This window comes from Brachyhypopomus gauderio, chromosome 3 (assembly GCF_052324685.1).
Source record: "Brachyhypopomus gauderio isolate BG-103 chromosome 3, BGAUD_0.2, whole genome shotgun sequence".
Lineage (NCBI taxonomy): Eukaryota > Metazoa > Chordata > Actinopteri > Gymnotiformes > Hypopomidae > Brachyhypopomus > Brachyhypopomus gauderio.
In genome coordinates this window covers 3280660-3302429 of record NC_135213.1, presented here as the reverse complement: position 1 = coordinate 3302429, position 21770 = coordinate 3280660, and the positions used below count along the sequence as shown (strand labels likewise).

Sequence of the window (21770 nt, the reverse complement as noted above, 5' to 3'; positions counted from 1 at the left end):
CACAGATGATGAGGGCCAATGCGGTGTAACACAACCTCATCCATAACAATCTCAGTCTCATCCACAACATATTCTCATCCATAGTGAAATCTCATCCATACTACAGTCTCTTCCATAACAATCCCAATCTCATCCAGAGCACATTTGTTTTTAGTTGAAGTTGTCTGGCTGGATATCAACAGGTGGTCTGTTTGGTGCATTTTGCTGTAAAGCGTAGCAGTGCTGTTCAGCAGTGCATTTATAAACCTCTTCTTAAAACTGATGTATGTTTGCATTGGAAGGACACATTAAACAGAACAGCTGTGAAGCCACAACACTAGCCAGACACTTGTGATAAAAAATAGAGTCGTTTTATTTACTGTGGGATAATCCAGTATGCCACTGATAATGAGTCAAACCTGGACAAAACCTGGACAAAACCTGGACGCTTGTTGTCATTTGTGTATTTAAGTGTGTCTTGTCTACGTTCTTTGTCAGTTGTTGTAGGAACCCGTGTTATTCGTTTATTCAGTTAGCGCTAATATTACATACAATAAAGACGCTGCTTTCACTCCTGTTCAGTCTGGGCATCCAGCCTGAACTCACATGTTACAAACACATTCAAACCAAATTATATGTATAATTTATTAACCGCAACTTAAATGCATCACATATTGTAGCTGCCTATCATGATTTATGATTCCATGTTTCTGCATGCATTAAAGTTGTATAAAAACTCTGTTCTGTGTGCTTGCATGTGTTAACAGTTCACCTTTGAGTTCAGAAGGACCATGTACATGGACTTGAAAATGCGATTCTATGAAGACCTGTTAAAGCATCTTCGAAAGCTCACTGAGTTGTGTTGCTCCAGGCAGAGCCAGGGAGTCCAACAACACACCCACGTGGTAGGTAGAGATGTAATCAAAGACCACATGGCGGAGAGACACAGGTGAGAGGCACCATGACACACTTGTTGTCAAGTGTGATGGAGAGTGAAATAATGATGTCTCAGATGTCTCCTGATGTATGGAATAATGATGTCTTTTTTCTTCCATCATCTTTCTGTGTATAAAGAAAAATATTTTCTATGTAACCCAAGATTCATTGTTGGATCAGGTTTAAACTACTTTATGAAACAACTTTATGGATAAAACACCATTAAATAAAGAAGAAATTAAAAAACCTGTTTGAATCAGTGCTTTGGTGCTGGTGACGGAGTCATGTGAGTTGGTACCAAATGATTCACTTTCAGAGACTGTAAAAGATGCAACCGCTTCAGTTAAACACTCAGAGATTAATAATGAACTCAACAATACAAAAAATGATCAATATGTTTTCACTTATTTGTTGAAAGATGATTAAAGTCTAAAAAGACAAGTGGAGTTATTTTTAAAGTCTGTGGAAAATATATTAATTACTACATGACAGAGGAAAACTGGACCAGGTGAACACAAAGTGCTGGTGATAGTTCTGGGCTTTTATCTTCCGTTCATGTTCTGGTCTTGTATTTTTGTGGTTAGTGTTCTAGTAAAGGAAAGCTGCGGTGAAGATGTCTGTTGTTAACTGGATCTGTGATTGGTGTTCGTGTAGGTGTGTGAGGTGTGTCAGGTTGAGTACTGGTCAGGCATAATGATTTGCAGTCTAGAACTGTATGTATATGATATAGCAGAACTAAGATAAAAATACATACTCTTTGAATTCGGAAATGACTTTGAGGATTTTGTGTTCCTTTTTTCTCCACCTGTAAAACATGTAAACGTTTCAACACTTTAATGATAAACAGAACAACACAAATTACCCATTAGTTTTCACTGTATCATGTGCATTGGAGTTACTTGAATCAAGTTTAACATGACAGATAACTATTATCATTAAGAATCTGAAGTAACTCTTAGAGAGGTATTTGGCACTGAATCACAGAATCCTTGATTAGATGATTAGATTAGATTAGATTGAACTTTATTAATCCCAGAGAGAAAGTCAGTTATTGCAGCAGCACAGTTACAAAGAGAGCAAGAACAATATCAAAGTACCAGGAGTAATGAATATATGATATAGGTGCCAGATTAGTATCAAATATCAATGCTGGTGTTTGGTGTTCCTCTCTTACCACTCTTCCTCCTGCAGATGGAGAATGCAGCACAGCCCATGAAGAGCAGGAGAGCAGCGTTGACTGCACCTATGACAACACCCATCCGTGCTCCACCTGAAACACAGGTGTGTTATGTGTACCGCTGTGAGTAGGAAGGATGACACCAGAAGCTGGAAACAAGTGCAGGAAGGATTTACAAAAAGTCCAAAGTAACAAAAGCAAAACAAATGGGAAGACTACTAGAAACAAACAGGTAGGTAAAACATGAACAAAAAAGAGAACAGAACTAAGAGACACAGAGTTAGAAATAACACACAACTAACAAACAACAACTGCAGGGCAGGGAATTCACAAAACATACGACGATAACCAACAAATGAGAACAACACAGGATTTAAATACATGGACAGGTGATCATGACATTATGCCACAGTAGACATCCATTAGCTACGTCTAAAATAAAATGATTTACAATGCAAAGATCTATTTCTCCTACCTGAGTTCAGGACTCTGCGTTCAGTCACTCTCAGCACTAAGTCCTTCTCCAGTCCACTGTGCTGAACTACACAGGTGTACTCATTCCTGTCCAGCTCCTCAGGTGAGACTGTCAGAATGCTTCTCTTCTGGAAGGTTCCATCCTGGTTGGGTAACGTCTCTGTGAGCTCCACATACTTATACAGGTTCACTCCATTCTTCTTCCAGGACAACTGCACTCCTCTGGGGAAGAAACCTGTAGCATGACACACCACTGGAGAAGAGGAGTCCTTCTGAAACAGGGTCACTTCAGGAGGGTCTGGGGAGATATAGAGAGAAAGAGTAAATTCAGAACATATATACCACCTGTATATACCAATGATCATATATATGCAGTTAACACCCATAACATATTCAAGTGATGAGGGAATGCAACACCACACTGCCACAGTCAGTCTGTCCTACAGACTACAGTCTGATGCTGAGTGCTGGAAAATGTGGCCATCTGCCTTGAACATCACAAACCACTTCTATAGTTTAGATAAACAAATGACTGGCGCAGGGTTACAGTGATGAGGGGGAATGCAGTGTGTCTGAACAGCAGGGTCACAGTGATACAGTGTGTTGGAACAGCAGGGTCACAGTGATACAGAGTGTCTGAACAGCAGGGTCACAGTGATACAGTGTGTCTGAACAGCAGGGTCACGGTGATACAGTGTGTCTGAACAGCAGGGTCACAGTGATACAGTGTGTCTGAACAGCAGGGTCACAGTGATACAGTGTGTCGGAACAGCAGGGTCACAGTGATACAGTGTGTCTGAACAGCAGGGTCACAGTGATACAGTGTGTCTGAACAGCAGGGTCACAGTGATACAGTGTGTCTGAACAGCAGGGTCACAGTGATACAGTGTGTCTGAACAGCAGGGTCACGGTGATACAGTGTGTCTGAACAGCAGGGTCACAGTGATACAGTGTGTCTGAACAGCAGGGTCACAGTGATACAGTGTGTCTGAACAGCAGGTGCAGTTGTACTAACAGTACTATATACTTCATATCCTCATACTTATGAACCTCATACTTCTTAAATTTATCACATACTTTACCTTTCCTTTCCAGAGTGTATCTGCCATAAGACACATACTTCTGTAACCATTCAATACAGGTGTTCTCCAGGTAGTTCTTTACACCTACACGATCACCAACATTAATATTCCACTTGAATTTGGTAATAACAGCTTTAGCATTAGCTGCAGTCCAGGTGAGGGTGTTCAGATCCAGATGGATATAGTCTTCTCCATCATAGCCAAACTGCATGTATCCTGTCTTAGTTCCATCATCCTCCAGCTTACAGCCATACATCACCTGCACTGTGTGAACCCCTGCAGACACACACACACATCACCATTGGGTTTTCGCAGTTTGCATATTTTTTTATATTCAGAGAACCCACACAAACAGGCCTAATATTAACAGCCCCACAGGTTTTCCATCAATCCATCACTTGTTGATTTTACCTGAGTTGGTCTTTTAGGGGTCAATCATTGGTTAAAAAAATTAATTACATCACTAAAAGACTCTACAGTTCTACAAACTCAATTAACAGTAAAATATACATTTCATGAATGTTATTCAAATGCAGATTATTTTTTATCAGAAAATGAGTAGTTTTATATTAATTACAAAAACAATCATTTAATAATAATGATCCACAAGGTGTCAGCATTCCACAATCTCAAACTTGACTTCAGCACCATGAATTATGCATTGCTATAATAGTCTTTAAATCTTTTAAAAGTCTTTAAAACAATAATAATACAAAATAATTATTATTTAAATAATATTATATTACATAAATTATTATACTTGCTAGTATATATTATGACATATATTATTACAATTATTATATCATGCTATATTATTGTCATTATTATTATTATATAACATATTTTTATATTAAAAAGTAATGGCACAAGATCTGCTTCACAGCAGAACAGTGAACACAATATTAGAATTCATTTAATAAATTAATTAAAATGTCTTTGTTTTTTGGATACAGCTGCAGCTTACATCAGTCACAGTGTCCAAACAAAAGTTCAAATCTACACCAATTACTAAGAGTCCGTAACACAAGGTCCTAGCCAAGGTCACGCAGGCCACCCCGAGAGAGGACACGTGCTGTTACGTCCAGCCCCTCCCTCGTCCCTGGTCCCGCCTAGCTTCCCGCTCCGATTCGTTCCTCCCCCTGACTGTCACGCCCTCGTCGTTTGTCACACACACCTGAGTCTCATTTCACCGTCTTGTTTCCATTGTATAAAACCCCCCTAGTGTTTTTGTTCCGTGTCGGTCATTGTTTGTTCTGTTTCCCTTTCGCCTTGCCCCGTGCTCTTCTTTTCCCTCTTGCTGTATGATTCTGGTTTGTAGGTAGAGTTGCCCTGTGTTCTTTGAGTGTGTTGCTGTCCGGTCCAGGTTAGTCTTCGGCTCGTGTTCTACGTCTGTCTTGTTCTCTAAAGTTCATTTTGTTCTCGTCTGCTTTTACTCTCCGTTCTTCCCCTCCCCACGTGTTTAGTAGTGTGTGTCTAGATCGCTGTCTCTCTGTTTAGATTTCTTATAGTAGCGTTTGTGTTTAGTTTGCTGTCTCTCTGTTTAGATTGTGGTTCACGCCTGTGCTGTTAGTGTCGCTGTTGGTTTTCCTGTGTTTTGTATTCTTTGGTTGGTTGATGTTTCTTTGCTTGTGTATGTACGTGCTTCATTGACCCTCTTAATTATTGCTGGTAGTGTATACCCCCTGTCATTGTTTGTGTCCTCCTTCCATTGTTCTGCTTCTGTTTGGTTTTGGTTGCGTATCTTTTATTAAATATTGAAAAACCCGCTATTGCGTCACCCCTTCCCTGTTAAAACGTTACACGTGCTAATAGTAAATACTGTAAATGTGAATGTACACTTTTGTAATCAGCTTCAGAGAAAGTTGTCTGTCTACTGTAGCAAAAGTCAGAATAAAAACTGGGTGACTGGGTGCTTCCTGTATGTGTTTCGACACAGGAGTTAGAGAGATTATACCAACACAGATTTCTCTGTTGCAAAGTAACAGATGAGGAAGCTGCAGACATACTGAATCCTTCAGACTGTTACAGCCTGACTACTGGTGTCCCTGGTGCTAGTCTATAATAATGATTACTGTAAAGTGTCACTGTGTTGCTGTGTCATGCTCACCTTTAGTCTGATTAAACCGTTCCATTAGAATAGTCACGTCTTTTTTAAAGATCTCCTGAGTGCCCTGATGTGTCTGTGTCTCTGTGGTCCAGTACTCAGTATCCACATTCTTCTCCATCCACTCTGTCTTTGGGATCACTGTCCTGATGTTGCTGTCATAGTACACAAACTGAACTCCATCCAACAGACCAGCAGCAGTGAACTCTGGGAATTGTAGTCCTGGAGTGACAGCAGTGTAGACGTAATATAGGGAGTGAAAGACTGGAAAGAGTAAAAACACAACCATTATTTATTTTATTAAAACAACAGTATTCACAGTAAAAATTTTGATCTCATAAATTTCATTTATATCAAAAACAAAATGGGCCAAACAGTGCTGACATCTCAAATATAAAGACACTGTCTCAGTCTAGCCTATCATCTCAAATATGAAGACACTGTCTCAGTGTCAGGAACAGCACATGATACCCGTGTGATGCGGTTCACCTGTCGCTCATCGCCCCTCCCCTTTGCTACTATTTAAGCTTCCTCCTCTCTCTTCCGGGTTGCGAAGTATTGTTGCCATGCCACATACCAAGCGTTTTCTCAGTGTTACTGCTCTCCCGTGTACCGGCCTCTGCTCTCCTCCTAGACCTCGTCCCCTGCCTAGTCCCTTTGTACCTCCTGGCTTCTGTCTCATCAGCGTGACCCTGGACTGTCCTGACTACGATCACATCACTCCTGCACTACACCCCCTGAACAGAGTTACTCGCCTGTTTGATCACTCCGTAATTGCTGTTTCAATAAAAGCGGCCATTATCCGCACTTGGATCCTTGTCTGCCTGATCAGTACGTTACACTCAGTCTGACCTATAATCTCAAACGTGAAGACACTGTCTCAGTCTGACCTATAATCTCAAATGTGAAGACATGGTTTCAGTATCTGAACAGAAAACAGACGATCAGAAATAGATGTAGATATATTATAATATTGTATCCAATTGTATTGTTGTGGATAAGCATTCTGATTATTCAACTGGTTATGTAAACTGCATGTTCTGATTTCTTATTTCAGATTAAGGCATATAATTATTAGGAAATTCAGTAAAAAGAGCTGGATTTTAGCTCAGTAATCTGATTTCTCAGTACATGTATAACTTACCCCAATTTATTTTGGGTTTCTAAGTCTGTGCATGCACACAAATGTAACCAGAGCTGTACCAGAAGTGACTAGCAAAATTGCAGCAGTCTTTGGTAGAGGAAATGCTATTAAAGACTCTGGCATGCAGAACAAGGAAATGAAGAATTTGAATTTCACGCAATTACTAACCATAAACAAAGCTGATCCATATTTTCCATCTAAAGAATTAAATGTGGATACACATCTCCAGAATTAGATGGTGATGATATTGCTTCAAATTATTAAATATGTTAAATATGATCTTGCATTTAAGTAAGACACAAGAAAACAACACGAAGAGGGCGTTTGATAACAGAAGCCATATCCCATATTAAGATTAATACTTACATGTTTGACAGCCCTAAAGACATTTGTTGAACATTTAAAAACTACATCTAATTTACTATTACTATTACATCTAATTACAACGACTGCGCGCGAGCTTACCAGCCGACGTCAGATGAACACAAAGCGCGAGGAAAAGCGAAGTTTTCATGTTCGCTCTTCTGTAGTCCTTCATAGAGCAGACATTATAGCCACAAAGTAGTGAAAGAAATATTAACTAAACCAATAGGTAATAACTACAATACTTTAGTTTTTGATTACACGACAACATGTTCCTCGTTAGGACTTCATTCGGCGCGGTCGCTAAACCAGTTTAAAGGAATTCTGTTTACTGAAGATTCAGCAATCATGCGCAGAATCGCGCGACCCAGAAAACGAAGTCCGTTTTCGAAAACTCCTCTCAAAGTGTTTTTTTTTTCATCAAAGTGTGAAACAAAGTCAATACCTAAGTAAATCGATTTAACTGGGAAATTAAAACAATATTTTGCAATTGTCTTCTCTTAGTGGGTCATAACACAATAATACAGAGCATCATCAGTTGCTAAGGGGAACTTGAGAGGCGGTTGATTCCTAAAGTGAAAGAAGAGAAGGGAAGTTTAACTGGAATTACCTCTTTTTTCCTGACAGCTGGTTTGTTTTTGCTGTACAGTAGGCCCTACCTGTATCCAAAACACGAGGCTGAAGTTGGTTACTTATTCGCAGTTTGAGATTCGTTTGGTTACTTATTCGCAGCTCCGTATTCGGCGGCTGAAGTTGGTTACTTATTTAAAAAGGTTATGTTCACGATGCGTGTTTGCTGCGCACTTTGTTTAAAAGCGATAGATTAAACGTTACATTAAACGAGCGTAGGAGCAGACATTTAATAGGTTATTGTTTCCCATACTGATTTTGTGAATGTAAAAAATTAAAATATAATGAAAGCATTTCATTTGTAAAATGGTTTCTTTTTCAAGTCGTTTCAATTGTATGCAGTTTGTACATGATGATTGAATTCGTCAACATTTCTAACGTAAGGAAACATATTCTTAGATTTGAAAACTAAAAACACAGAAATGCTGTTCTAGAACACAAATAATCGGAAGAAGAAATACCAGCACAAAACATGGCATATTGAGCAGTGGGCAGATAGGTGAACGCATTTTAAAGGGGCAGTTTCAGAGGATTATTGAAAGCCTTATTGATGGTGAGCCAGAGAAATAACAAATGCATCATGAAGAACAGGTCACTCCCTAAGAGAGGAACCTGATTTTAGCCTGATCCAACATCATTTTATACCTTAAATCTAACTGGAAACACGGCATATTGAGTAGTTAAGTGCACAGAGAGCGCACTGAAATGGTTCAGAGGGGCAATTTCAGAGGTGTGCTGTATGCCTATAAGGCGTCGGGCCAGACAAATAATACATGCATCATACATAACTAGTTCCTATATGTATGAGCAACCTGATTTTGGCCTGGCCCAGAATCATTTCATGCCTCAAATCTAACTGGAAACATGGCATATTGAGTAGTTAATTGCACAGATGAAATGGATCAGAGGGGCAAGTTCAGAGGCCTGCTGTATGCCTGTAATGTATGCTTAACTACTCAATATGCCGTGTTCGCAGTTAGATTTGAGGGCTAAAATGATTCTGGGCCAGGCCAAAAACAGGTTCCTCATACATATAGGAACTACTTGTGTATGATACAATTGAGTATTGCCTGGACTAAGACATTACAGGCATACAGCAGGCCTCTGAAATTGCCCCTCTGAACTATTTCACCTGTGCGCTTTACTCAATATGCCATGTTTCCAGTTAGATTTGAGGGATTTAAAATGATTCTGGGCCAGGCCAAAATGAAGTTCCTCATACATATAGGAACTAGTTATGTATGACGCATTTGAGTTTTGCCTGGCCCAAGACATTACAGGCATACAGCAGGCCTCTGAACTTGGCCGTCTGACCCATTTCACCAATGCGCTTTACTCAATATGCCATGTTCGCAGTTAGATTTGTGAGCTAAAATGATTCTGGGCCAGGCCAAAATGAGGTCCCTCATACATATAGGAACTAGTTATGTATGATGCATTTGAGTTTTGCCTGGCCCAAGACATTACAGGCATACAGCAGGCCTCTGAACTTGAACCTGTGAACCATTTCACCTGTGTGACTGATGCAACCCAGGGGAAAAGTTGCTGACGCCGAAAACAGGTTAAATGTACTAAATGTTGGCTTACATTTCAAATCTCATGTTTAGCTGAATAAACATGCTATCAACCTTAAAAGGGTACAGTATGTAGGCTTACAAATTCATGTTTGACTGAATATGCCAAAGTATTTAGGCATACTGTACTATTTTCATGTTTAACTGAATGAATTGTTGAACACGAGTAGCCTACATTTTATTGAGCATGTTTTTTTCAAGTATTAAAGTAGAACAGCTTCCTCAAGCAGTCATTGAAGCATTTTGGAAACAGGAGATGAGCCCCTGGTCTAATGCACTCTCTGTATTAAGAAACCCTATCTCAAAGACTGACTTTTAGTCATTACTTGGGTAGCACACATATGAGCCATTTTAATCTAGATTAATTTAGATTAATTTAAAGATTTCAGGGAGATTAAACTTGTAAGGAATGCCACCTGATCGTCCCTAACCAGCCTCACCTGCCTCTCATTACCACGCCCCCTTTCAGCCACACTTATACACCTTCCCCAGCACGTCTCAGTCGCGAAGTATTGTTGACTCATGCCACATACCGAGCGTTTCTATCTCCTGTTTGATCTCCTGTCTTCTGCCGCGGTCTACGAACCGACGTGCAGGTTGAACTCGCCTGTCGAAGTGAAGCCCTCACATTATCTGAGTTTATTTGGTGAGTTGGCTACCCCTCTCACTAATCTTTTAAAAGGGGGAAGGAATCGGAAATTCACCTGTGAAGAGAAAGAGAAGAGAAACGAGCGTTCTCACTCCTTAAACAACACAATAGAACTCCAAATCAACCACACTTTTGTGAAACCAACCGGTTCATTTAGGAAGCAACACTGATTGTGAATCAATTTCACCTGCTGTTGTGCAAATGGAATAGACAACAGGTAGAAATGAGAGGCAATTAGCAAGACCCCCCCTATAAAGGAGTGGTTCTGCAGGTGGGGACCACAGACCACTTCTCAGTACCTATGCTTTCTGGCTGATGTTTTGGTCACTTTTGAATGTTGGTGGTCCTTTCACACTCGTGGTAGCATGAGACAGACTCTACAACCCACACAAGTGGCTCAGGTAGTGCAGCTCATCCAGGATGAGGTTTGCTGTGTCTGTCAGCGTAGTGTCCAGAGGCTGGAGACGCTACCAGGAGACAGGCCAGTACACCAGGAGACGTGGAGGAGGCCGTAGGAGGGCAACAACCCAGCAGCAGGACCGCTACCTCCGCCTTTGTGCAAGAAGGAAAAGGAGGAGCACTGCCAGAGCCCTGCAAAATGACCTCCAGCAGGCCACAAATGTGCATGTGTCTGCACAAAAGGTTAGAAACCGACTCCATGAGGATGGTATGAGGGCCCGACATCCACAGATGGGGGTTGTGCTCACAGCCCAACACCGTGCAGGACGCTTGGCATTTGTCAGAAAACACCAGGATTGGCAAATTCGCCACTGGCGCCTTGTGCTCTTCACAGATGAAAGCAGGTTCACACTGAGCACATGTGACAGACGTGACAGAGTCTGGAGACGCCGTGGAGAGCGATCTGCTGCCTGCAACATCCTTCAGCATGACCGGTTTGGCAGTGGGTCAGTAATGGTGTGGGGTGGCATTTCTTTGGAGGGTGCTCACCAGAGGTAGCCTGACTGCCATTAGGTACGGAGGTGAGATCCTCAGACCCCTTGTGAGACCATATGCTGGTGCGGTTGGCCCTGGGTTCCTCCTAATGCAGGACAATGCTAGACCTCATGTGGCTGGAGTGTGTCAGCAGTTCCTGCAAGATGAAGGCATTGAAGCTATGGACTGGCCCGCCTGTTCCCCAGACCTGAATCCGATTGAGCACATCTGGGACATCATGTCTCGCTCCATCCACCAACATCACATTGCACCACAGACTGTCCAGGAGTTGGCGGATGCTTTAGTCCAGGTCTGGGAAGAGATCCCTCAGGAGACCATCCGCCACCTCATCAGGAGCATGCCCAGGCGTTGTAGGGAGGTCATACAGGCACGTGGAGGCCACACACAATACTGAGCCTCATTTTGACTTGTTTTAAAGCCTGTAGTGTGTTTTTCCACTTTAATTTTGTGTGTGGCTCCAAACCCAGGCCTCCATTGGTTAATAAATTTGATTTCCATTGATGATTTTTGTGTGATTTTGTTGTCAGCACATTCACCTTTGTACAGAACAAAGTATTCAATGAGAATATTTAATTCATTCAATTCAGAATGAAATATTCTGAATTAATTATTTGAGCAGTGTATATATATATATATATTATATATATATATATATATATATGCTAAATATAAAAAATAACTTTCACTCACGCATTAACTCTGTTGGTGTTACGGTGGCTCGGCCGCCAGAGGGCGCGTGCACTCACTCACTCACGCACCTTGCACACACCCCCTAGCACTAGGCCACTACCCAGGTCCTCATCACCACATTACTAACACCTGTAGGTCATCATTGTGCACTCTTTTTAGTCCCACAGGTCGTGCAGCCCAGTGCTGCACATTCCTTTGAGGACACCAGCATCTCCTACGCCCAGCATCCCGCTACTAAAGAGATCCTGTTCTATACTTAGTATTTAGCTCTTGTGAGCTTTGCTATTTCTGTTTCGCTTCGTGCGCTTTTCTGTTGTCCTTTATCATGGATAATAAAAGCCCTGAGTTACAACCAATGCCTCTGGCCACCTCAATACCCCCGTCACAGTTGGCAATTTTTTGACATGCTGACTGCTTTTCTCTTGCAGCTGCCGCAGTATTACATTTACACTTAATAATGTCTAAATAATCTGCATACGCAGTCATTAATACGTCAACGTACAATGGTGTGAAATACGATGCTCAGCTGATTTCACATTTAATTCTACGATAAAACTTATTTATCGGTGTTCCATTAAGAATGCCTTTTATAGTTACTTTTATAGTGTGAACGCACTTCTGTCTGGGTCAACCTACTCAGAGTTGAGCGACCCTGATTACTTTAACTCTGATCAGCCGTTTTGGAACCGAAAACTCTGAGTATGTCAGATCGGGGTAAGACAACTCCGAGTTCAGGGTTAAGTTTAGAGTTTGTTAAACCCGCTTTCTGGAATACCCCCCTAATCATTACACACAGGTATGTGAGGTTATGTCTTGTGGTGGAATTGATGGCACAGAAGTCGAAGTCTTATAATACATTAAGCAACATAGCAAAAATTACAGAATATAAAAGTATGATGTGAACCTTATGCTTCACGCAGCAACTCTGAACTGTCTCTCTCAGTCCAGATTCTTTATGGTCAGAGTGAATGTGCAGAAAGGATGCTGCTTCCCAGGAGCAGTTATAAGTTCATAGAAACGGATAAGCAATGTTATCTCTAACTCTGCTACTGCACAAAAAACTTCAGTCTTACAGAAAAACATCTTCAATATGGTCACAGTGATTACTAAGCAGTGCAAACAGACTGCACTATAGTGTCTGCATGGACATGATTTAAATGAAACACACATATGAATATAATCAATATTTCCTCGACAAGCTACACCTTGATCATTACACACATGTATATGTGGTATATCTACACCTTGATCATTACACACATGTATATGTGGTATATCTACACCTTGATCATTAGACACAGGTATATGGGAATAGGGGTACAGCTACATTATATCTCTGTAATACAGCAGTAATGAGGGGACAGGGGTAAATATGAACATTCTACTGAGTAGATGCAGAGAGAATTTGCTTACTGTCTCTTTAAACTAACACTAGATTTGGTGATTATGTCTTAATTATACATTATATAATTAATTAGTTACATTATACGTTACACTTCAGAAACTGATAATCTTGTAGAGGAAAACAATTAGAAGCTGTAACGGCACCAGTGTTATGCAATCAAGGGGCGGACACATGCGGGAGAGAGCATGTTTCCATATTAACATTTTTATTATGTTTCACTGTATAACAATAAGAACACAAGACTTATGAGGCATGACACTAGGGACACGGGGCCTCATACAACCATCCTGAAACAGAGAAGAGGGTTTACAACAAGTGGTCCAGTGTCTCCAGTATGTTGAATTTTTTTTTCCCAATTAGGTTTTAGCTGAATAAACCAGTGGTGTCTGATGATCTGTGGGTTTGTTCATTAGAACTGATGAGAAGCTCCAGTTGTGCTTAGGAACGATCATGAATTATCATGTGACTGGTACACACTGTTTCTCCTCAGTCTCTATGGTAATCCAATATGTCCAAATGGGTTGAACCACAAACTGAAACCAATCAAATTAAAGTGAAATTGAGGACGTCTGTAGAAAGCTCTGCTGAACTTCATAAAATAAAATCACTGTGTGACGCGGGGATAGAGGTGGCAGGAGGCACAGGCTGCATGTCGAACTCCTTATTATCCATAGTCCAAATAAAGATGTAACACATAAATCATGGGCTACAAAGCAGCAGGAAAATAGAGCTCAATTCTTAATCAAGTGTATGTTGAAAACAGCGATCTTGGCGACGGGTGAAACATAGGTCCAGAGATGAGAGGCGCTGACTCCATTCAATGTGTAGCACTGGACTGCATGGCCTGTGGTCTTAATATTAAGTTTTTATCAAACATAGTATGTTGTCCACTATGAAGGCATCTCATCATCTTTTAAGTTGAGTTCTTTTAATCTAAACTACAATTAAAATGAATGAAAAATGAAGTATGTAGTGAAAACAATGTGATTTTACTGCAGTAAAGCCCAAGATGGTCTTGATGGAAAATATTTAGTTTAGCAGAGATTTACATGAAAAGATGCACTCATGAATGAAAATATACATCCTGTGATATTATGTTTTGATCAGTATAGTATGCTGCCTGCCCTGGAGTATACAGGTAGGCATACTGTTTTAGTGTGGTCGGTTGTTCAAGGACATTTCCACTTCTGACACCATTTGTAACAAAGGCTGAAGATAACCACCCTACCCAGGACTCAAACCTAGGTCTAACAGGAGCAAAACAGGGGCTTTGACCACCAGACCAAGAAGCCAGCTCGATTACATAGCTCTTCCCCTTTCTGTCCCTCCTTTTGTTGAGTCCATAATTTAAAGAATAGAGAGTACATAACTGCACACTAATTTGAAGCACCAAAAGCATGACCTGTGAAAACAGAGTCTGTGCAGCTATAGTGCAAAATCAAGAGATCAAGGTCAGGTACTGATGAAAGCGTTTTTCACCAGGCAGAAGCACCACTGCCTGCACAGTTTGTTTGTTTCATGTGGTTTTGATATAAATAAAATAAACTGCAGATCAGTCTTGTGGCTGGAAAACAAACACACACACACATATGCAATCACTTGTACACAAATGCACACACATATAGTTCAGTCATGTGGCTGGACAGCAAACACAAACATGCACAAACACACACTTACTATGCCACAACACCTGTTCTCTGCAGTGAGTCTACTTCTCACTAACATTGCTCAAGGACTTCGGTGAGTCCTGTAGCTACCGAAGCACCTACCTCTCCGGACTCGCGTGAATGTTTCTATTGCCATGTGCAAGGACACATTATAGCAAACTGTCCAGCTTTTAAGAAGAAAAATGCACGTTCAGCTAAAAAGGTACATTGCACAAATATAAAAGTCCCTTCTTCCAGCCTTTCTTCCAGTGCTGACACTGTATTTGAGCCCTTTTTATTTGATGGTACAGTTTCACTATGTGAGTCTGACCCAGCACGCAAAACCATCACAGGTCTGCGTGATACCGGCGCTGCAATGTCCCTTCTGTTGGATACAGTATTGCCCTTGTCAGAGGACACATACAGTGGCCAAGACGTTTTAGTTCAAGGCATTGAATTAGGAGTTCATAGGCTTCCATTACACAACATTTACCTCCACATGGATGGTATCGCTGGCATGATACGTGTAGCTGCTAGTCCTGCCTTACCGGTGAGTGGTGTTTCGTTCATTCTCGGGAATGATATCGCAGGTAACAGTATATTTCCTTTGCCCATAGTGGTTGATCGCCCTTCAGAGAGCATATCTAGTTCCATGGCAAGTGATTCTCCTGCAGTTTATCCTACTTGTGTTTTGACTCGTGCCCAGGCACGTAAGGCCGGGTCCACAGTGTCATTTGCTGATACTTTTATGTGTGATCCCCCTGTCTCCCAACCTGTTGACTTGGACAATCTTGTTTTGTCTCCTCTGTCCCCTATAGCAGATGTGAATAGAGATGCCTTAGTGGCCGCACAGAAGTTGGACAAAACCCTCATGCAATACTTCAACCTTGCAGAGAAAAAGTCCGGCACCCCAAAACAGCAACAACGTTACTCCATATGAGATGGGGTATTGATAAGAACTTGGTCTCTGTCTAATGCTACTGGTGGGTGGGATGCTATACATCAAATTGTTGTTCCCACATCTTTTCGGTCACACGTGTTGCATTTAGCCCATGAACATCCACTGTCTGGTCACTTAGGTATTCGTAAAACTGTTAAGTGTATTCTATCGCATTTCTTTTGGCCTTCCCTGAATAGCGACGTGGCTTGTTTCTGTCACTCTTGTCACACCTGTCAATTGGTAGGAAAACCCAACCAAATGATCCCTCCTGCCCCGCTATGCCCAATACCGGTTGTTGGAGAACCATTCCAAAGACTGTTAGTAGACTGTGTAGGACCTAAAACTACCTTCTTACCTTAATGTGTGCTACGACTAGATTTCCTGAGGCAATACCCTTGCGTTCCTTGAAATCCAAAGTGATTGTCAAAGCCTTGATAAAATTTTGCACTACTTTTGGCATTCCGAAATGCATACAGTCAGACCAAGGCTCTAACTTCATGTCTAAGTTCTTTGAACAAGTGGTTAAGGAATTGGACATAGAACATAAAGTATCAAGCGCTTATCATCCAGAATCTCAGGGAGCATTGGAAAGGTTTCACCAGACCTTTAAGACAATGCTGAGGACCTTTTGTCATGACTGTGACAAAGACTGGGATGAGGGTGTTCCGTTATTGCTCTTTGCTATCCGTGACACTGTGCAGGACTCAACAGGTTATAGTCCTAACACCTTGCTTTTTGGTAGAACAGTCCATGGTCCCCTTAGTCTTCTGTATGAACGATGGCTGGGTGCTCCTCAGTCTATATCAACTTAGCCTGTTTGTGACTTTGTTGAAACCCTTCATAAACGGTTAAGCACCGTTCGTGAGATTGCCAGCAGGAACTTGAAAATCTGTACAAGCCGACATGAAAATTCGGTATGACCATAAAGCAGTTGAACATTCGTTTAAGGTTGGTGATCATGTGCTTGTAATTTTGCCCATTCCAGGATCTCCCCTTTGTACTAGATTTTCAGGCCCATATATGGTTAAGGCAAAAACCTCTCCTACTAACTACATTTTGGCTACCCCTGATCGTCGACGAAAGTCATGTCTTTGTCATGTAAACCTGTTGAAACCCTACGTTGATCACCACCAGCCAGATAGTTTGACCCAACCTGAGGCTTCTGTGATATCTACTGTGCCTATCACTGTGGCTGCCAAGGTACCTCCAAGTGAGTATATACCTGAGCAAGTTGACTTGCGGATAGGTTGTAATTGTGTGCCCTGTGCTCGCCTCCCAAACTCCTTAGCTTTACAAACCCTGCCACAGTAAGTAGCACACCTTCCTACAGAAGCTCAGACTGATGTGATCTCACTGATCCAAACCTACCCTAATTTATTCTCTGAAGTTCCCGCTCGCACGTCTGTGCTGCAACATGACATACTCATTGATTCTCCTGCCCATATTAGGCAGCACCCATACAGAGTGAATCCACACAAACACTCCCTGTTGAGAAAAGAGACTGACTATCTTTTAGAACATGGTTTGGCTGTACCTAGTATTAGTCTGTCGTGTTCCCTATGTCTGTTGGTGCCCAAACCCGATGGTACTTATCGATTTTGCACAGACTACCGTAAGGTTAATGCAGTCACCGTCCCAGACTCTTATCCAATGCCCAGGATGGAGGACTGTATAGACATCATAGGTTCTGCTCGTTTTGTCTCTAAGCTTGATTTATTGAAGGGGTATTGGCAAGTCCCGTTGACAACTCGTGCTTCAGAAATCTCTCTGCCTTTGCTACGGCTGACCAATTTCTACAGTATACGGTGATGTCTTTTGGTCTTAGAAACGCCCCGTCCACGTTTCAACGATTAATGACCATGGTTTTAGGTGACATGCAAAACTGTGAAGTATACTTGGATGATGTTGTGATTTACACTTCTTCTTGGGCCCACCACATCCAAGTTTTGGATAATGTGTTTAGGAAATTGCAGGATGCTTCCCTAGTGTTGAATATGGAGAAATGTGACTTTGGTAAAGGGGAAATCATATACTTGAGTAAGGTAGTTGGAAATGGTAACGTGCGTCCTCTGAATGCCAAGGTGGATGCTATACAGTGGGGAAAATAAGTATTTAGTCAGTCACCAATTGTGCAAGTTCTCCCACTTAAAAAGATGAGAGAGGCCTGTAATTGACATCATAGGTAGAACTATGAGAGACAAAATGTGGAAAAAAAAAGAGAAAATCATTTTGTCTGACTTTTAAAGAATTTATTTGCAAATAATGGTGGAAAATAAGTATTTGGTCACCTACAAACAAGCAAGATTTCTGGCTGTCACAGACAGCTGTAGTGAAGAGGACCAGTTACTCCCTCAAGTGGTGGAGGCTGAAAAACAGTTCAGTTCTGAGATCAGAGAGATGATGACCAGAATGAAAATCTCATTAAATCACTGCTGTGTAGTACAATGGTTGCTACTCGTCCTGATGATAAACCCTACTTACGACACATACTGGTTTACAATATGATTTGGATTTATTTGGAAAAGCAGTAGAACACTCATGTGGAAACCTTACACAAATTGAGCTTATACATCTTACAGGTCACATTTCTAAAATACGTAGATACCCAGTCAATATTGTCCTGATCTATAATCTATGTATGATATACATGTGGTTGAGTTAGATCAAAGTTCTTCCTCACTCACCAGGTTCCACCATCATCATCCTCCACATGTGAAGTCCAGCACCACAGCCAGAGAGAACGAGGAGAACAGACAAGAATTCAATGATGGCTACAGAGGAACCTTCCAGAACACCAGAACACAATACAATCAGACCTTCAGGAGATCCTAATAATTTTCCCAAGAGATTTTAGTTGTTTCTCTTACCTGTGTTCAGGACTCTGTGTTCAGTCACACTTAGCACTACCTGCTTCTCTAGTCCACTGTGCTGAACTACACAGGTGTACTTATTCCTGTCCAGCTGTTAGAATTCTTCTTTTCTGGAAGGTTCCATCCTGGTTGGGTAACGTCTGCGCTCTCATGCAGGTCCTCCCTACTCTTCTGCCAAGACATCTCCACTCCACTGGGGAAGAAACCTGTAGCATGACATACCACTGGAGGAGTCCTTCTGGAAAAGGGTCACCTTAGGAAAGTCTGCAGGGGAGTGGGATAGGGAATGTAGGAGATACTATTCAAAACAGGACAGTCTACTATTGTTATTTGATTCTGATTATTATAGATATATGATTACAGTGTTTTTGTATCATGTTTTAGAGAGGGTTTTAGTTATGATACTTAACTACTCTACCTGCTTGCCTGTAACAAAGTTGTCACGGTGAGGCGGCCCCCTACCAGTCGCCTCCGTCCACAGCGGCTGTTGTTGTTGTTTTGTGACGTCGTATGCGTCCCTCAGGTGGGCGGAGCCCGTGATCCGTCTCACCTGAGGGTCGTTTGTTTGCCTATATATGTCTTGTATTTGTACCAGTTGACCGCTGGTCATTATATCCTTAATTCGGATCAGTTCACGGGTTTTGGTTTGCGCATTTTACATATTAAACCATCCTTTTTCCCTGAGACTTGGCATGATCACTTCCATTTATTTTTGCTCACCCTACCCGTCACAGAATAACCAGCCACCTTTCGGAAGCTGCCAATCTCTTTTACTTTCTCCTTCGTTCGTGGTCATGTCTCGTGGTGAGTGTTTGTCTGCATGGTGTTGTATGTTTTGTATGAGAGTGAGCTGGGTCGGTCTCCACTCGTCCCGCCGTGTTTAAATGTTTGTTTGTCTAGTGTATTGTTTGTAACACTGCGAGGACTAGAGTCCGTTACCTCCGTAAGGCTCCTCTTTTATAGACGTGCGTTTCGTTTTTTTTGTCGTAATGTGTGTGTGTGTGTGTGTGGACAGCGGGACCGAAGCGTGCTGCACGCACACGTTAGAATGTTGTGCGTGTGAGACGCGAGAGCCTCTCGGCATTGTCGCCTCGCTCTCTGTGTTGTCTGTTGTGAGCGACTGCGAGCCGGAGGGGCGCGTTCCTGTAAACCGTGACGCGAGTATCACTCGCTTTTGTCGCCTCGCTCCCCGTGTGTTCCGTCTTGGAATTTGGGAGCGACCGCGAGCCGGAGTGGGTGCGTCACGGTTTGCAGAGCGCACGTGTGGGGGTCCTGTCCATTTGTATTTTGTCTTTTCGTGTTCGTTTTGTCCTAGCATGTTGCGTGAATTGTTTTGTGTAATTCCACACATGCTCCTCCCCCTTCAGTGTGTGTTGGGGGTGGACCAGTGGTGGTCCCATGCGACGGAGTGTGGTATGGAGGGCACAGCTCCTGAGGGAGGCCCTGACCAGGAACGTGGGGGGTTCTCCTGAGCCGGTGGAAGTCCCCTGCTGAGACGGAGACCCCTACCCCATGGTAGGGGGATCAGGGTAAGTGCGCGTATGTGTTATATGTTGGCGCCATGTGTTGTGTTGTCTGGTGTGGTAGGACACATGGTCCTCCCACTTCGGCGCCTTTGTGATATGGTTGTGCAGTGCTTTGTGTGCAGGTTCCTGGTGGCGAGAGGCGGCTCTCCCAGACAGCGAAGGGTCTCCCGATAGAGACCCTCCCCTTCGAGCTCGGGGTGACCAGGGTGGCGGATTTCCTAGGGCCCTGGTCTCTGGTGCTCCTGGGTTAGGTGGAGGAGTCCACCTTGCGATGAGTCAACCCGGGAGGGGTTGTCTCCCCAGGAGCCCGGGGTGACTCCTAGCAAAGAGCCGGGGTCAGCTCCGAGAGGTAAGGTAGCCGGGAGTGGTTAGTGGGTGGAGTAGCCGCGCCTCAGGGAGGCACTCAGGCACAACGGACAAGTGGGGAGCTGTTAATCTCCGTCCGCACACCATGGGGGGGCTAAGCGGCCAAGTGCCGGTTAGGGCGTGAGGGCCCTGTAACCGACCGGGGCGTGGTTTTGTGATGTTAACGGCCCGGTCGGTCCAGGGTCCCGCCCAGGGAGGTGAGTTGTTTAATGTTGTATGTTTTGTGTTTCAGCTCCCGGACTGCCTTCCTGCCCCTTTGTGTTTTGTGTGCAGCCGCTGTGTGCCACACACCAAGTGGAGGGTAGCGCGGCTTGGTGGGGGGGTCTGTCACGGTGAGGCGGCGCCCTACCGGTCGCCTCCGTCCACAGCGGCTGTTGTTGTTTTGTGACGTCGTATGCGTCCCTCAGGTGGGCGGAGCCCGTGATCCGTCTCACCTGAGGGTCGTTTGTTTGCCTATATATGTCTTGTATTTGTACCAGTTGACCGCTGGTCATTATATCCTTAATTCGGATCAGTTCACGGGTTTTGGTTTGCGCACTTTACATATTAAACCATCCTTTTTCCCTGAGACTTAGCGTGATCGCTTCCATTTATTTTTGCTCACCCTACCCATCACAAAAGTATCTGACTCCAAAATATAGTTGATACGAATCCAAAGGAACTCACTTCTCAAATAGCTCAGTGCGGGTTACATACCTAACCAACTTTATAAAGTTCCTTTCTTGTAATGCCGGGATCGATGTGGAGGAACTAGAGGCCGGACACAAATGCTGAGGAGAGTAAGATTTATTTAAGGGCATACCGAAATCAGGGTCGAAAAACAGGCTTGGGTCAAATCCGATAATGAGTTCAATGTATGAACATAACTACCACATAGTTACATGATGGAGAGAAAAAGACAGAATGAATACGAAAGAAATAACAATCACAGTTTGATTACAACATATACCACAAAGCATTAGAGACTATACAAACCAAATGGACCAAACCAAAGAAAATGATCTATAACCCACGAGACAAAAGAAGGCATTAAATACAATCAAACAAACTGAGAACATCTGTGAAACATTAACAAGGAGAATGGGTTACAGAGTGAAAGGAGGGACTAGGACGCACATGGCTAACAAAACAAACCCTGTTGGGGAATGACAGGAGGAGGGGCTAGACATGACATTGTTATAAACAATAGCTGCTTTGTCACAGGTTGATTATAAATATGCACAGCAGATGGGTGTTACGCACTGAAGAGACAGAGAGGGAT

At 42.6% G+C, this 21770-nt stretch overlaps 1 protein-coding gene across 2 annotated transcripts; it reads right to left on the bottom strand.

Annotated features, from left to right (window-relative positions):
• Window positions 1–334: 334 nt before the first annotated feature.
• LOC143510003 (H-2 class I histocompatibility antigen, Q10 alpha chain-like) lies at window positions 335–8005 on the bottom strand. Of its 2 annotated transcripts, none has more exons than XM_076998956.1 (8): window positions 7870–8005; window positions 5756–6016; window positions 3649–3924; window positions 2568–2864; window positions 2090–2185; window positions 1670–1720; window positions 1163–1234; window positions 335–1041 (listed from the first exon to the last, which is right to left on the bottom strand). In XM_076998956.1, exons 2-8 carry the CDS (start codon window positions 5871–5873, stop codon window positions 1034–1036), a joined length of 918 nt encoding a protein of 305 aa, XP_076855071.1. In that variant the 5' UTR covers window positions 5874–6016; window positions 7870–8005; the 3' UTR covers window positions 335–1033. The 2 variants fall into 2 exon arrangements, with proteins under 2 accessions (XP_076855071.1, XP_076855070.1); XM_076998955.1 differs by lacking the exon at window positions 7870–8005 and adding an exon at window positions 7362–7765.
• Window positions 8006–21770: the final 13765 nt, after the last annotated feature.

Excerpts from the sequence above, each read along its gene's own strand:
- LOC143510003 (XM_076998955.1), bottom strand. The coding sequence starts at position 7,434 with ATGAAGGACTACAGAAGAGCGAACATGAAAACTTCGCTTTTCCTCGCG. Across the intron at positions 2,865-3,648 it reads ATACACTCTGGAAAGGAAAG|ACCCTCCTGAAGTGACCCTG; the intron begins GTAAAGTATGTG and ends ATATCTCCCCAG. Across the intron at positions 1,235-1,669 it reads GTCATTTCCGAATTCAAAGA|TCTCTGAAAGTGAATCATTT; the intron begins GTATGTATTTTT and ends CATCTTTTACAG.